This window comes from Amyelois transitella, chromosome 3, assembly GCF_032362555.1.
Source record: "Amyelois transitella isolate CPQ chromosome 3, ilAmyTran1.1, whole genome shotgun sequence".
Classification (NCBI taxonomy): domain Eukaryota; kingdom Metazoa; phylum Arthropoda; class Insecta; order Lepidoptera; family Pyralidae; genus Amyelois; species Amyelois transitella.
In genome coordinates, this window is record NC_083506.1 from 5,439,494 (window position 1) to 5,456,762 (window position 17,269).

General features: G+C 45.6%; 1 protein-coding gene across 1 annotated transcript in view; it reads left to right on the plus strand.

The window, feature by feature from the left end:
* LOC106138179 (cullin-associated NEDD8-dissociated protein 1) overlaps window positions 1-17,269 on the plus strand; it is a 19,607-nt gene continuing 2,338 nt past the window's right edge. The window contains exons 1-22 of the mRNA XM_013339246.2: window positions 1-242; window positions 335-504; window positions 963-1,176; window positions 1,460-1,594; window positions 5,391-5,548; window positions 6,278-6,440; window positions 6,785-6,958; window positions 7,332-7,440; window positions 7,793-7,929; window positions 8,256-8,416; window positions 11,509-11,714; window positions 12,171-12,364; window positions 12,635-12,763; window positions 12,874-13,005; window positions 13,273-13,444; window positions 13,746-13,894; window positions 14,295-14,455; window positions 14,821-15,019; window positions 15,459-15,578; window positions 15,863-16,000; window positions 16,443-16,631; window positions 16,817-17,060. Coding sequence (XP_013194700.1) covers window positions 201-242; window positions 335-504; window positions 963-1,176; window positions 1,460-1,594; window positions 5,391-5,548; window positions 6,278-6,440; window positions 6,785-6,958; window positions 7,332-7,440; window positions 7,793-7,929; window positions 8,256-8,416; window positions 11,509-11,714; window positions 12,171-12,364; window positions 12,635-12,763; window positions 12,874-13,005; window positions 13,273-13,444; window positions 13,746-13,894; window positions 14,295-14,455; window positions 14,821-15,019; window positions 15,459-15,578; window positions 15,863-16,000; window positions 16,443-16,631; window positions 16,817-17,060 — 3,496 coding nt within the window. The 5' untranslated portion in view covers window positions 1-200. The remainder of the gene's footprint in view (window positions 243-334; window positions 505-962; window positions 1,177-1,459; window positions 1,595-5,390; window positions 5,549-6,277; window positions 6,441-6,784; window positions 6,959-7,331; window positions 7,441-7,792; window positions 7,930-8,255; window positions 8,417-11,508; window positions 11,715-12,170; window positions 12,365-12,634; window positions 12,764-12,873; window positions 13,006-13,272; window positions 13,445-13,745; window positions 13,895-14,294; window positions 14,456-14,820; window positions 15,020-15,458; window positions 15,579-15,862; window positions 16,001-16,442; window positions 16,632-16,816; window positions 17,061-17,269) is intronic.

Consider the following 17,269-nt stretch of genomic DNA (forward strand, 5'->3'; position numbering starts at 1 on the left):
GTGCTGTCATGGTTGTCACTTTGCAAAAGGAAAACGAGGAAGATTTTTGGTCGTCGGTCCTCTCTGCATTGGAGGTTTTTATTTGGAATATCTTTTCAGATGTTCCTTCGCGGATTGTTGTTCCCATAAATTGATTAGTTTTTAATTGGCTACTACATTTAGTTTTTTTTTTAAAGTTTTGAAGATTTAAAATTTCAAAAATGGCTAGTGTTTCGTATCAAATTGCAAATCTTCTTGAGAAGGTATGTATGCCGGCGATATTGCAATGGATCAAGAAAAATATACGTTATTTGGAGTTATTCATTATTATAACAATACTTCTAATTTATTTCAGATGACTTCGAACGATAAAGATTTTCGCTTCATGGCAACTAATGATTTGATGACTGAATTGCAAAAAGATAGTATAAAGCTTGATGATGATTCTGAAAGAAAGGTCGTGAAAATGCTTCTTCGTTTACTGGAAGACAAGAATGGAGAAGTACAAAATTTGGCAGTTAAATGGTAATGTTTGTGTAATTTCAAAAAGTGTCTGTGTTCTTTGTTGCAAAGTATTAGAAGAGATTGCTACATAGATATCCTGTCTTAGATATTTAAAATAAAAAATAAATAAATAATGTTAATCAATATAACACTGATTCACTCTACTTTTATTAACATACAAACTATTTATTCCTGTCTTTATCTCTTGGGGGTAGACAGAGCTTACAATCTGGCAAAGACTAAATGGCCTCATTTAGCTGTAATTATATATATTTGATTATTATATTTTTTGTATTTGATACTGTTAGCTCTTTCTACCCCACAAGGGATATAGACATGATTATATGTGTGTATGCATTTGTTTACTATAGTATTTTAGTGAATGTATATTAAAACACTCAGGAATTTCTTTATAGCACAAATCAATAAAATTATTTGTTTTGCATATTTTAGAAATTAGTCTGTTCTTTTTGTTCTAGTCTTGGACCTTTAGTAAATAAAGTAAAAGAATTTCAAGTGGAAAGTATTGTGGATACACTTTGTGCGAACATGCTTTCTGATACGGAACAGCTGAGGGATATCAGCAGCATTGGCCTCAAGACTGTTATCTCAGAATTACCACTAGGCTCCAATACTCTGGCTGCAAATGTGTGCAAAAAGATCACTGGAAGATTGAGTAGTGCTATAGAAAAGGTAAAATTATATTCCATTCTGTAATCTATATAATCTATTCCTTAATGTTTATCCATACCAATATTTTAAGCAAAATAATATTTTTGTTGTATTATGCAAATCCTTTATGATTTTAATAATATTGGGCACATAGACAAATAAAACCTTCAATAGTAACATAGGTTTCTTTTTCACTGGAAATATAGACAGGAGCATAGCCCCTACAAAAGCTATTCAATCTCTGTGCCATCTATTTATTATAAAATATTTGATCTAGTGTAAAATCTAGTGCATTGCATTTCAGCAAGAAGATGTGTCAGTACAACTGGAGGCTTTAGATATCCTAGCTGATCTCCTTAGCAGATTTGGTGGTCTCTTGATATCTTTCCACACCATGCTTTTGAATTCCCTTCTTCCCCAGCTAGCCTCTCCACGCCAGGTAAATACAAAAGAAAATGTTATACACATCAAATTTAAGTAGGTTTAGAACCCCAGAAAAAATATTACTTTAAGATGTGTTAAGTTGATAGATTTAGTAAGTTTTTTGTATGCTTTATGATACATACATACATACATACATAAAATCACGCCTCTTTCCCGGAGGGGTAGGCAGAGACTACCTCTTTCCACTTGCCACGATCTCTGCATACTTCTTTTGCTTCGTCCACATTCATAACTCTCTTCATACAAGCTCGGCGGTTTCGGGTACTTTTGACCTGACCCTTTACCAGGACGTCCTTAATTTGATCAAGATACGTTCGTCTAGGTCTTCCCACTCCGACCTTTCCCTCCACACTCTCCTTGTATATCTGCTTAGTCAACCTGCTTTCATTCATCCTCTCCACATGACCGAACCATCTTAACATACCCTTTTCTATTCCTGTAACTACATCTTCTTTCACATCACAACATTCCCTTATCACGCTGTTCCTTATCCTGTCACTCAATTTCACACCCATCATACTCCTTAACGCTCTCATTTCCACTGCATTTATTCTGCTTTCATGCTTCTTTTGCCATACCCAACTTTCACTCCCATACATTAATGTCGGGACCAACACGCCCCTGTGCACAGCCAGTCGAGCCTTTTTGGATAGTTTCTGACTGCTCATAAAGGCATGCAAAGCTCCATTCACCATGTTCCCCGCGTTCACTCTCCTTTCAATATCACTATCATACTTGCCATCTGATGTAAACTTTGATCCTAGATATACAAACTCTTTCACTTGCTCCACTTTTTCTCCTCCAATCAAAATATTACATGCTGTCATTTCTTTCTCCATTTCAAAAACCAGTGTTTTAGTTTTACTTACGTTCACTTTCATTCCTTTCTCTTTTAAAGCTTCATGCATACAGTTTACCATCTCCTGTAACTCCTCCGCTGATGACGCCAGTATAACCTGATCGTCGGCATAGAGCAGACATTTGACGAGTAACTCATTCATCCTTAATCCACTTTTAGACTCTTTCAAATCTGTCAAACAGCTATCCATAAATAGGTTGAACAGCCACGGTGACGCAACACATCCTTGCCTAACGCCTTTCTCAATCTTAAACCACTCAGTGTGCGCTCCGTTTATCCTGACACAAGCACTCGAATCCTCATATAAGGATTTCAGTGCTCGTATTAAGAGACTGCTCACCCCATGCATAGAAAGTGCTGACCACAATTCATTCCTCTCAACTCTGTCATAGGCCTTTTCCAGATCTACGAATGTGCTATAGACTTTTTGACTCTTGGCCAAAAACTTTTCGGCTATGCACCGCAAGGAAAAGACCTGATCAGTACATCCCATTCCCTTTCGAAATCCCGCTTGAGCATCCCATATTTTGTCATCAGTTTCATTCCTGACTCTATTAATCAATACCTTAGCATACAATTTGCCGACGACGCTAAGCAGGCTTATACCACGATAATTTTTGCAGTCCAGCTGTGACCCTTTTCCTTTGTAAAGTGGCACGATAACAGCCTTACACCAATCTTTTGGTACTCGGCCGCTTCTCCAACACAAATTGAAAAGGCAGTACAACTGACTAGCTACTACGCCTTTTCCTGCTTTAAGCATCTCGACCGACACTCTATCACACCCAGCAGCCTTTCCCGCTTTCATACTCTTAAGTGCTTCCACAATTTCGAACATTTCAATTTCGCCTTCCATCTCATTCTCTTTTTCTTCGCTATAGCAGAAATCTTTCTTATTTCCTTCCTTTTTTTCTAATAAACTTTCAAAATAGTCCTTCCATATCTTTAGTACACATTCTTCTCCTTTCACAACGCTACCATCCTGGCATCTGATCCTAGTCAGCTCTCTGGTTATAGTATTTCCTCGGGCTGACCTTACGGATTTCCAGAATACTTTCAGATTTGACTGAAAGTCTTCTGATAGCCTTTTATCAAAATCCTCTTTATACTCTTCTTTCTTTCTAATCACAGCTTTCTTAACCAAATCTTTCATTTTCTTATATTCCTTACGTGCTTCATTCACATCTTCATCTATAACCTCTTGCATTCTTAAGTTAGCTTTTGCTGCTAACAAATCCAGCCATGCTTTCTTCTTTAATCGCACAAGTTCTTGCACATCTTTACTCATCCACGCATTTTTGTGATTTTTTCCTTTCCTTCTTCTACTTACACCACACACTTCAACAGCTACTTTCACAATTCTTTCTTTAAGTTCCTTCCATCCATCTTCAATATCGCTCATTTCATCTAAATCTTCAAATTCATCCTTCAGTCTATTAATATACTTCTTACCTACATCCATATCTTGCAAATTTTCCACTTTTACTCTTTCCAAAGCGCTGGTTTGCTCCCTTACCCTGTGCCGCCAGCGATTGAAGATACCCCTTATCCGGGATATCACCAGTAAATGGTCCGAGTCAATGCCAGCACCGCGATATGCACGGGTATCCAGCACTTTGTTCTTCAATCTTTCATCTACAATCACAAAGTCTATCATACTTTTTAAAATACCTTCCACTCTTGTGTAGGTGTGGATCTCTTTATGTTGAAACATTGAGTTCGACACAAAAAGATCCCACTCTAGACAAATTTCTAATACACTTCTTCCATTATCATTCACCTTTTCGTCACCAAACGCACCAAGCACCTTTTCATATCCATCACGCTTTACACCCACCCATCCATTAAAATCACCTAACATAATAATCTTCTCATTTGGCTTGGTAACTTTCAATACTTCTCTTACACTATTCCAGAACTCCTCGTTTTCGCTTTTTGCTGATGTTGTACCCCTCGAACCCACATCCCAAGGTGCATAAACACCTAGAACGAAGATCCGAGTGATTCCAACTTTCAGCCTAATCCATAGAAGACGAGGACTGACACACTCATACTCATTCACGCACTCAGCCATTCGTGCAGAAAGAATTAGACCGACCCCTTGACAGCCTCGGCTGGTACTGGAAATTCCAGACCAATACGCCGTGTAAGGGCCGTGCTGCGTCGCGTCGCATCCTTTCCGCTTCGTTTCATTCACGCACAACACATCCAAACGTCTTTCATCCATCATCTGGCATACTTCCTCAATCTTATCCTTCATTCCTCCTCTTACATTCATCGTCGCAAAGCGGCTTTCAGCAGACCGCATACCGCTCCCGCCGGGAACGAGACGTGATGGGGTGCGGACACCATCGCCGCCATTTATATGCTTTTTAAGGTTCATAATGCGATTCCCACGAGACGCTAGGGAAAAATTTTGTCCGCCCCAGCAGAGCCCCGCATGCCAGGGTAAGGCTAGCCATTACCTGGGGGTCGCCCAACCCCATGGCGGAAGTGGCACGCTCGAGACTAGGCTCGCCCCTAGCCATGCATCCATCGGCGCGGCAGACCTTAGATTGGCAGGGATTTACATTAAAGAGGAATCCCAAGTCTATCCCTTAGTCGGCTCTTACGACATCCGTGGGAAAGAGATGGAGTGGTCCTATTCTTTTGTAATGGTGCCGGGAACCACACGGCTTATGATACAATATATGATATATACAATACAGTCAATGTCTTATTTTATATATTAAGAAAAAAAAAACAAATTTTTGATACTGCTGGTCATGTGACCAGTCCAGTTGGTTTCTTTAGTCCATTTCCTTGAATGTCCATTTCCTCGATTATCTCTCTCTACGAGTCCACTTCCCCAAATTTCTACTTCTCAGAAAGCACACATGTAAAAAAGAAAATGCCTTGGAGTAAGACTTCATTTATTTTTTAATGTGTACAGGCTGTCCGCAAACGCACCATAGTAGCACTGTCTCACCTCGTCATGTCGTGCAACTCGTCACTCTACAATAAACTTATCGACCATCTGCTTGAGGGCCTGGGGTCATCCACGTCGGCTAGCGTCAGCCGTACCCATATACAGTGCATTGCGGCTGTGTGGTGAGTGAAGAAATCAATTATGTAAAATTAATTTGAAAGTGAAACTATATAAAATGTAGTTATAGTGTCACATATTTTATTTTTATAAGTATCCTATGATGTTCAGATTTGTTTAACAACAATCATTTTTATAACTTTTGCACTAATTCAGTAATAAACCATATCAAGCTTTACATTTTCATATATTACAAATAAATAATACATAATTTTGTTGGAAAAAAAAATTATTTATGTACACAAAATTATAGACAGAAGCATTTAATACAGTAATTGTAGTACAAAGGTGCTACTTATTCCAAAAGATATCTTTTCTAGTAGACCCGTGAATGAATATTGGAGCGGTATGGCATGTGCATAAATATTGTTTAACATATTTAACTAAACATACATGTTTATATTTACACTAGCTTTTCCGGCGAACATTGTTTTGCCATATTAATAATTTTTAAGTAATTTCTGGTTAAAAAAAATGTTAAGGGTGGACAATCCTTACCACTAAGAGGTATGAAATAAAGATGTTGGCCGATTCTCAAACCTACTCAATATGCTCACAAAATTTCATGAGAATTGGTCAAGCCTTTTCTTGGAATACGGGAACGAACATTGTGACATGAGAATTTTATATATAAGATAAATAAACTAATTGAAATAAAGAATTGTTAGGTATGTTCTAATCTTAATCTTTGTAGCTACCTTGTTACACTTTGCTTATGTTTTATTTATTTTTAGCCGCCAAGCTGGTCACAGATTTGGCGAACAGCTGTGGCGTGTGGCTCCGCAGGTTCTGGAACATTCCACAGACGCTGACGAGGAGCTGAGAGAACATTGCCTGCAGGCGCTTGAGGCTTTCGTTCTTAAATGTCCCAAAGAAGTTCAGCCACACATCCCTACGGTATTTCTTTTCTTTAAGACATATCAAAATTTAATCATGGCTTTGCGTCGCAGCGATTATAAAAACTGGCAATTTTGAACATGTCAAAAGTAGAAGAAAAACTCCATAAAGCAACAAAGGCAAAGATTAGAGAGATGGGGCTAAACTCTTCTGCAATAAATTCTGTTTATTGCAATTAAATTAAACAAGAATTAAACAAGAATAGGAAAACCAGTATAAAATGTTTGGTATTAGTAGTGGAATGGGAGACAATTGATTTATTATTATTATTTTTTTAAGAAGAATTACAGCCTTATATTAAATACAAAGGTAATTTAAATAAAGAAAATCGTTTTTTTGACCAGATAATCGAGCTGTGCTTGAAAATGATCACTTATGATCCAAATTACAACTACGAGGATGAGGAGGAGCACGGCGGCGGGGAGGACGAGGAGATGGAGGACGAGTCGTTCGCGCCCGAGGCGGAACCCGACTCGGACTCCGAGGAGTACTCCGATGACGACGATATGTCGTGGAAGGTAAAAATCTCATAACCATCCATGGCTGTACCAACCGCCTGGTTATACGTGCCGAATTATGGGTGGAGCGCGCTGCTTTAGCGGTCGCTTTCTTCTTTCTTGACTCCCATTTAAAATACTGTAACCTCGTCGACCTTTGCAGGGAAACCTAAGGCATATTGAATATATTAATTACGCTTCCAGTTGCCCGAATGTGCATGTTTCCTCACGATGTTTTCCCTCGCCGTAAGACCATCGGTTAGCACTCAAACTAATGTATATAATTCAGAAAATAGACAGTAGCTCATGGCTTGGGTCAGATTCGAATCTGCTTCTCAAGGTGCCTTACGGTTCGATCAACGACGCTCACTAAAATTACTCATTACTTGTTCAGGTGCGTCGTGCAGCCGCTAAATGCTTGGAGTCCGTAATTTCAACTCGCCACGAGCTGCTCGCCGAGATGTATGTGACCGTGTCGCCTGCTTTGATTGCTAGATTCAAAGGTTTGTTTGTAGCTTACGTATTTGGTACCATACAAACTTTGTATGGTACCAAATACGTAAGCTATGTATATGAAAATAGTTACACCAAAAATGTTGATCATAAACATACAATCTTATCTACCCTTAAATATGTTAATTTACAACAGTCACCGTATTTTATTCGGGAGAAGTATATTTTCCTCAGCACTTTGCTATAAATCAATTCTATCAATATTAGTATGTAAAAAAATAGTAGAGAAGTACCACATCTGTATTGTGGATATTTTAGTGGTACTATTCTATGTAGCCAGTACATCTAGTTTAAGCTACCCCTTCTGGAGAGAGGCGTGACTTTTATATATCTTCTTTATAGAACGCGAAGAGAACGTGAAATGCGACATACTCAGCGCGTACACAGCGTTGTTGCGAGCGACGCGCCCGCCGCCAGCTTTGCAGATGACTAATATCGCACCCTCCGAAAACTCTCCACAAGCGTTACTCTTACAGAGGGTAAGTTCATTATTTTGCCGTCCATGTTTAAAATAGGATTATTATAAATTTTTTTATGACGCAAAGTTAACTTGTGCACTCAGGAAAATAGAGTGGTTTCGATTTTTGTCAAAAATAGTAAATCTTAATAGACGTACTTTGAGTTTCAAAACAACTTATCCTGTAGTTCACTTTTGTTGACGCATATTTTGACGAAAGTCGTGTACATCATGTACGACATCGAATGACGTTAACCGGGACTAACAGCTTAGCATGCCTTCTGGAGGTCTGAAATATTTTTGATGATACTTGGGTAGAGTAGAAGTAACATGATCATTATGTGTCAGGTGGGCAGCGTCGTGCGCGGCGCGCTCACTGTGATCCGCGGACGCAGCGTGCGCGCCCGCGGCTGCGCGCTCGCGCTGCTGCGGGAACTGCTGGCGGCCGCGCCCGGCTGTCTGCTGGAGCACGCCGCCCGCGTCGTGCGCGCGCTCACGCCCAAGCTCACGTAACTATACCGCACTGCTGTCCAGCTCGGTGTGACACCCGCCTGCTGCTGGCGGCCGCGCCCGGCTGTCTGCTGGAGCACGCCGCCCGCGTCGTGCGCGCGCTCACGCCCAAGCTCACGTAACTATACCGCACTGCTGTCCAGCTCGGTGTGACACCCGCCTGCTGCTGGCGGCCGCGCCCGGCTGTCTGCTGGAGCACGCCGCCCGCGTCGTGCGCGCGCTCACGCCCAAGCTCACGTAACTATACCGCACTGCTGTCCAGCTCGGTGTGACACCCGCCTGCTGCTGGCGGCCGCGCCCGGCTGTCTGCTGGAGCACGCCGCCCGCGTCGTGCGCGCGCTCACGCCCAAGCTCACGTAACTATACCGCACTGCTGTCCAGCTCGGTGTGACACCCGCCTGCTGCTGGCGGCCGCGCCCGGCTGTCTGCTGGAGCACGCCGCCCGCGTCGTGCGCGCGCTCACGCCCAAGCTCACGTAACTATACCGCACTGCTGTCCAGCTCGGTGTGACACCCGCCTGCTGCTGGCGGCCGCGCCCGGCTGTCTGCTGGAGCACGCCGCCCGCGTCGTGCGCGCGCTCACGCCCAAGCTCACGTAACTATACCGCACTGCTGTCCAGCTCGGTGTGACACCCGCCTGCTGCTGGCGGCCGCGCCCGGCTGTCTGCTGGAGCACGCCGCCCGCGTCGTGCGCGCGCTCACGCCCAAGCTCACGTAACTATACCGCACTGCTGTCCAGCTCGGTGTGACACCCGCCTGCTGCTGGCGGCCGCGCCCGGCTGTCTGCTGGAGCACGCCGCCCGCGTCGTGCGCGCGCTCACGCCCAAGCTCACGTAACTATACCGCACTGCTGTCCAGCTCGGTGTGACACCCGCCTGCTGCTGGCGGCCGCGCCCGGCTGTCTGCTGGAGCACGCCGCCCGCGTCGTGCGCGCGCTCACGCCCAAGCTCACGTAACTATACCGCACTGCTGTCCAGCTCGGTGTGACACCCGCCTGCTGCTGGCGGCCGCGCCCGGCTGTCTGCTGGAGCACGCCGCCCGCGTCGTGCGCGCGCTCACGCCCAAGCTCACGTAACTATACCGCACTGCTGTCCAGCTCGGTGTGACACCCGCCTGCTGCTGGCGGCCGCGCCCGGCTGTCTGCTGGAGCACGCCGCCCGCGTCGTGCGCGCGCTCACGCCCAAGCTCACGTAACTATACCGCACTGCTGTCCAGCTCGGTGTGACACCCGCCTGCTGCTGGCGGCCGCGCCCGGCTGTCTGCTGGAGCACGCCGCCCGCGTCGTGCGCGCGCTCACGCCCAAGCTCACGTAACTATACCGCACTGCTGTCCAGCTCGGTGTGACACCCGCCTGCTGCTGGCGGCCGCGCCCGGCTGTCTGCTGGAGCACGCCGCCCGCGTCGTGCGCGCGCTCACGCCCAAGCTCACGTAACTATACCGCACTGCTGTCCAGCTCGGTGTGACACCCGCCTGCTGCTGGCGGCCGCGCCCGGCTGTCTGCTGGAGCACGCCGCCCGCGTCGTGCGCGCGCTCACGCCCAAGCTCACGTAACTATACCGCACTGCTGTCCAGCTCGGTGTGACACCCGCCTGCTGCTGGCGGCCGCGCCCGGCTGTCTGCTGGAGCACGCCGCCCGCGTCGTGCGCGCGCTCACGCCCAAGCTCACGTAACTATACCGCACTGCTGTCCAGCTCGGTGTGACACCCGCCTGCTGCTGGCGGCCGCGCCCGGCTGTCTGCTGGAGCACGCCGCCCGCGTCGTGCGCGCGCTCACGCCCAAGCTCACGTAACTATACCGCACTGCTGTCCAGCTCGGTGTGACACCCGCCTGCTGCTGGCGGCCGCGCCCGGCTGTCTGCTGGAGCACGCCGCCCGCGTCGTGCGCGCGCTCACGCCCAAGCTCACGTAACTATACCGCACTGCTGTCCAGCTCGGTGTGACACCCGCCTGCTGCTGGCGGCCGCGCCCGGCTGTCTGCTGGAGCACGCCGCCCGCGTCGTGCGCGCGCTCACGCCCAAGCTCACGTAACTATACCGCACTGCTGTCCAGCTCGGTGTGACACCCGCCTGCTGCTGGCGGCCGCGCCCGGCTGTCTGCTGGAGCACGCCGCCCGCGTCGTGCGCGCGCTCACGCCCAAGCTCACGTAACTATACCGCACTGCTGTCCAGCTCGGTGTGACACCCGCCTGCTGCTGGCGGCCGCGCCCGGCTGTCTGCTGGAGCACGCCGCCCGCGTCGTGCGCGCGCTCACGCCCAAGCTCACGTAACTATACCGCACTGCTGTCCAGCTCGGTGTGACACCCGCCTGCTGCTGGCGGCCGCGCCCGGCTGTCTGCTGGAGCACGCCGCCCGCGTCGTGCGCGCGCTCACGCCCAAGCTCACGTAACTATACCGCACTGCTGTCCAGCTCGGTGTGACACCCGCCTGCTGCTGGCGGCCGCGCCCGGCTGTCTGCTGGAGCACGCCGCCCGCGTTGTGCGCGCGCTCACGCCCAAGCTCACGTAACTATACCGCACTGCTGTCCAGCTCGGTGTGACACCCGCCTGCTGCTGGCGGCCGCGCCCGGCTGTCTGCTGGAGCACGCCGCCCGCGTCGTGCGCGCGCTCACGCCCAAGCTCACGTAACTATACCGCACTGCTGTCCAGCTCGGTGTGACACCCGCCTGCTGCTGGCGGCCGCGCCCGGCTGTCTGCTGGAGCACGCCGCCCGCGTCGTGCGCGCGCTCACGCCCAAGCTCACGTAACTATACCGCACTGCTGTCCAGCTCGGTGTGACACCCGCCTGCTGCTGGCGGCCGCGCCCGGCTGTCTGCTGGAGCACGCCGCCCGCGTCGTGCGCGCGCTCACGCCCAAGCTCACGTAACTATACCGCACTGCTGTCCAGCTCGGTGTGACACCCGCCTGCTGCTGGCGGCCGCGCCCGGCTGTTTGCTGGAGCACGCCGCCCGCGTCGTGCGCGCGCTCACGCCCAAGCTCACGTAACGACGATACTTTCGTTCTATGGTTATATTATTAATGTTACCCTTTCTGTTGACGTAAACAAATAATGATTAAAAATTGATTTCTAATAACGTAAAATAATGTTTTCTTTACAGCGACAAGAGCACAGCGTCGTCAATGAAGATCGAAACCCTAGTGTTCATAGTGTGTCTAGTTCGCAGCCACGAAAGTTCTGCGATGCGTCCGCACGTCGCCGCCTTACTACCGGCAGTGCTGTCTTGCGTACATGACCCCTTCTACAAGGTCACCGCTGAAGCGCTCAGGGTTTTACAGACGCTCGTTAAAGTTATGCGTCCTCTAGGTGAGTATTATGTTCATAGTTCTGTATGTTTTCAAGCAGACCCCAGGCCCTGAAGCATTGTAGTTGAGGGTGCAACTGGGAACACGCAAAGATGAGAGAGAGAGTCCTTTATATCAATTAACCGGCCACGAAAATTCGACGATACGGCATACCGCCGCAAGTGGCCGCCTTGCATGAAGTTAATCAACTTAGTTTATATCTCACGCATGGTTAAAGATACTGTATGCTAAACCGGGGTTTACTCACTAAAAACGTTCACATCTTCAGCCTTCCGATGTAATACGTAACAGCTAGATTTCGCGCGACCAGCAAGCAATCAGTTGATTCGCCTAGATAAATGCTCAGTAATGAGCATGTCGAAGTCGACTTCTGAGCGCACGATTTACTATGTAGTATCGGGGTAATTACAGCATTATATTCAAAAAGGAATTCCACATTCTTTATTTTTTTCTTTAGAAAGCCTACAGAATATGGAAGGTGAGGAGCTGGCGGCCGTGGAACCTCCACCGGAGGAACTTCATGAGTTCATCCCCGCCATGTACCAATGTACACTAGTACGCCTGCGTGCGGCCGATATGGACCAAGAGGTCAAAGAGCGAGCTATCGCTGCTTGCGGGCAACTCATATGTCACTTTGGTGATTATTTGCAGGTTCGTAATGTAATCTTTTTGTTTCTTTTTACAAATCTCAGGCTCGGGTGGAGCAATTGGGAACTCTGTAGAGATGAGAGAGTGTAGTATTTTTTTATATATTATAAACATGTATTTTTCACGGACACCATAATTCTTAAACTGATCATCATAAGGAAGGTTATATTTCACTTAATGGTGGCAGCGGTGGGATTATAGATGAAGGAAGTATTAATCAACTCAATTTGAATACAATGTCACATTCCATGTCTGAATTTATGTTTATTTCAGGATGAGCTTCCCGTCTGCCTGCCTATATTTTTAGAACGCCTCCGCAACGAAATAACTCGACTTACAACAGTAAAGGCTTTGACTAAGATTGCCTCGTCCCCGCTTCGGATCAATCTCAGACCTATTTTGGTAAATATTTCTTATATCTAAAGATTACTTGTACATATAATGTTAATGTGGTCGTAATGTAACACTATTTCCAATAGGCCTATTTTGTAAACTAAGTTAATATTTTTCAGGCTGATGCCGTGCCTATTTTGGGATCATTTTTGAGGAAAAATCAAAGGGCTTTGAAATTGTCAACTCTCGTCCTTTTGGATACATTGGTGCAAAACTATAGCAACGCTGTCAGCATAGAACTTTTGAGCAAGGTAACATTTTGATTTATGTATAATTTTCATTTATTTATATTTTATAGTAATTTGTCTAGTATTTTTGTGGATAATGGGCTTTTGTGGAGTACCTCGAAAATTTAATTATTTATACATGGTAAAATTGTCGTGCGAAAGCACGGTTGTCAGTGTCGTATTTATTACATGGTAGATTGTTAACGTACCTGTCAACGACCTTGCTTTCCTGACAAATTTGTTCACCATGCCCGTTACACTCGTATGATCGCGCTAACTTGTTTTCCCCAGGTATTGATGGAAGTGCCGGCCCTGGTGAGCGAGTCGGACCTGCACTGCGCGCAAACCGCACTGACTCTAGTGCGGGACGCGTGTCTGCAAGTGCCGCAAGCTCTCACGCCTGAAGTGCGACACGCGCTCACGCCCAACATTCTAGCTCTGGCCAAGTCTCCGCTGCTGCAGGGTGAGTGAATTGTTATCAACTATTGAACTCTTGCAAGTCAGTTCCGTGTGTTTCCCGTCACTTTAGAATGTGCCCACTGATGTCGTAGAAGGCGATTAATGGATAGGCTTATAAACTTGGGATATTTCTTTAAGGCGTTGGGGTAGCAACCTGTCACTATTTAAAAGGCAAGAGTGAATAAGCATCTAGTAATTTAATGTAGATCATTTATATAATTTCGTTTTTGTTTTTAAGATAAAATGATTCATTTGAAACGAGGGCAGCCCTGCGCAAATGGGTGTTAGAGTGAACATGTTCGCAGGCGGAGCGCTGAAGGCCATGCTGGACGTGCTGAGCGCGCTGGTGGCGGCGGACGTGGCGGGCTGCTCGCGCCGCGAGCTGCTGGCGCTGCTGGTGGCGCCCGTGCAGCGCGCGCCGGACCACGCCGCCACCGCGCACCACATCAAGCAGGTCTGTCCCACTGGGGATGCACGCTTATAGTGGCCGGGCTTGATAACAACTTAAATAAAACAAGCATCCTCGGAAAGCTTTAAGTTAAAAAGGTTTGAAGGACGGTTGAACGTAAGAAAAACCCAACAAGCATTACCGTAACCATTTTTCACAACGCATTCACCAAACCAACTCTTACTGTAACATCGACGCAACTCTGGTCTATGCAAGTAGAGGGCTTTTAGACAAAATAGTCTGACAGGTGAGTTTTGTCTGACAGAGACAAAAAAATGTCCCATTCAGGTGATCAGCTAATTTGTAGGAGAGAGTAGGAAAATAAATTGATCAGAACCACAAAGATTATTTAGAAAACCTGTCTTATTGAAATCTATTGCTTAAATTCTAATTTTTCTGCACACAGGCATTCCACTCGTTGGCGAAATGCGTGGCCGCGGTGGTGGTGTCTGGCGGAGAAGACGCCTTGGACGTGGTGCGGCAGTTCCTACGAGACGCCGCCCGCCCACCAAACGATGCCCACCACATGTTTGCTTTGCTCGCCTTGGCGGAGATCGGCAGGCATTTGTGAGTGTTATATTGATAACAGAAAGAAAGAAACAAAATATAAAAGCCGACACCAAGTTAAGAAGTAAACTATTAAGAATGCTATCGGGAATACGCTATGATGAAAAAAGAGATCCCGAAAAAACGTAATTCACTTCAGTCGCATTTGGTCAAATTCTTTTCTTTTATGGTGTTTCTGTTTAGTGGTTTTATGATGTGTTATTTAGTTAAACTACTTTCTTGGCGAGCACTGCTCGGTTACCCAAATACAAGTTTTAAGCGTAATTTAGTTTCCAGTAAGGCACAACAAAACAATATTCCTTTTTAAGCTTTTAAATAAGTCTAAAAAATCCTGCTTACAACTTAACAATTTTAATTATCCCCAGAGACCTGAGTTCCATCCCCAACTTGAAGGAAGTGCTGCTTGATTCCTTCACCCCGTCGTCTGAAGAAGTGAAGTCGGCCGCGAGTTACGCGCTCGGCTCCGTGGCGGTGGGGAACCTGCCGGAGTTCCTACCCTTCATACTGAACGAGATTGAAGCTCAACCTAAACGACAATATTTGTTGCTTCACTCACTTCGAGAGGTAACGTATATGGATAATGTAAAATATATAGACTGTATAATATAAAAAAAACACGTATATGTAAATGATACTCATCATTTGTTATATGCGGTAGTTATGCAGTAATGCAGTCATCCTTCCTTTTTACTATGCTTCCTTATTTCTATCGGACACGTGATTCGTATTCATAATATGAATCACGTGTCCGATAGAACCGATTTGAATGTAAATTATTATTTTTTTACTTGGCTGTACCCGTGTAAAGTTTTATTTAAAAATCTGGGGACTGAACTTCTCTTTCCAACTCAGTCATTCGGAGATAAAAACTGACAACATTTTGTAAATCATCATAATATATGAAAAAAAAAACCATAAAATGCTTCTTTTTCAGAATGCATCGTCTTATAACATTTAATAGCCTTTTTATTTCTGTTAATCATATCAACATGTTTATTTTCAGATAATAACCTGCGAATCGTGTACACCAGAAGGCGTGGAAGCGCTGAGGCCTTTCATAAGGGATATTTGGATGCAACTCTCGAAACACTGCCAATGTGCGGAAGAAGGATCTCGTAATGTAGTACGTATTATGATACAGCTTAGTCGTCAAAATTCCTTTCTTTCTTAAATAATTAAATGCTCGCTTCGCGGAAATTTTTTAGGCGTCCTATTATCTTGCATTTCAAAGAAGTAAAGTGTAAGTGTAAAGAAGCCTTACATACTTTCTCGGGTTTCAAACTCTATTTACCTTTTTTACATTCACTTATATTATTTTGCAAATAAGCTGTAACAAGAAGAAATAAAGTTTGATGTAACATGAGCGAGCATAGTATTTATACGTTTTTAACCCTTTTATTTTTTCAGGTTGCGGAATGCTTAGGGAAATTATGTTTATTAGAACCGCAGGAACTCTTGCCTCAACTAAAGGAGTTCCTCAGGTCTCCAGAACCTCTTACTAGAACCACTGCCGTAACTGCTGTCAAATTCACGATATCTGATCAGGTTTGTAAGAAATTCCACTTTGTTAATTGTAAAAATTTGTCATGTTGTTGTCTCATGTTGTCATAAAAGGGAAAATTAAAAATATTTATCGAAAAATGTAGAATTAGCGCTAAGGAACCAACAAGAGATAGTAAAGAGTACATAACGCATTCTATTTTCAAAATGTTAACTTTATTAATTTTGTCAACATAATTTTGAGCCAGGGTGTTATTTGCAAGTTGGAGCAATAGCAATAATGGGTTATTGACCAGTATCATCGCATTGTACACGAAATCAATAGGAATAAATTTCCTGTAATTCTTACCCTCCCGAAAGAATTTTGGGAACTGAAAATAATACACCCTCTATCATTTCCCAAGGAATGTAAATGCAGGCTGTATGTTGTCTGTCACTCACTGGAAGAGTTATTTGAGTTTTAATCTGTATAAAAAAACATGAACAGCCACAAGCGATAGACCCGCTCCTCCGCGGCTGCATGTCGGAGTTGCTGGTGCCGCTGCGCGACTCCGAGCTGGGCGTGCGACGGGTTGCGCTGGTGGCGTTCAACTCGGCCGCGCACAACAAGCCGTCGCTCGTGCGCGACCTGTTGCCGCAGGTGCTGCCCACCATCTACAGCGAGACCAAAGTCAAGGTGATGTGTTGTTAGTTCCTATGTCAGAGTTTCTGGCTCTTAAATAGGCTAATAAATATAAAGTGGTTCCCAAAACTGTAGAAGCGTTACACTTGGGATTTCATAAGCATGTTTCAGGCATTCATTATATTTGTTATTTTCTCAAAGAAAGAAACCATTGCTCTAATCTTGTTTAATTATTACAGAAAGAGCTGATCCGCGAAGTAGAAATGGGTCCGTTCAAGCACTCGGTAGACGACGGTCTCGATCTTCGCAAAGCCGCTTTCGAATGCATGTACACACTCCTGGGAACATGCCTTGACCGGTTGGACGTGTTCGAGTTCCTGCGCCACGTGGAGGACGGCCTGCGCGACCACTACGACATCAAGATGTTGACATACTTGATGTGTGCCAGGCTGGCGCATTTGTGTCCTGCTGTGGTGCTTCAAAGTGAGTGAATCATAAACTTGCGGTATACTCTATTATGACATCCTAGCGCATTTGTGTCTGACTCAAGTTTTTTATAAAGGAAAGATCTTTGGCAGAACAATAAGCCTGGGGAACCACGCCTCCGACGATATTGAACCAGAGGTTGTATTTATGCTTCAATCCATGAAATCTTTGCTTGCGTGATATAGACTTTTTGCTGCTATTGGCTG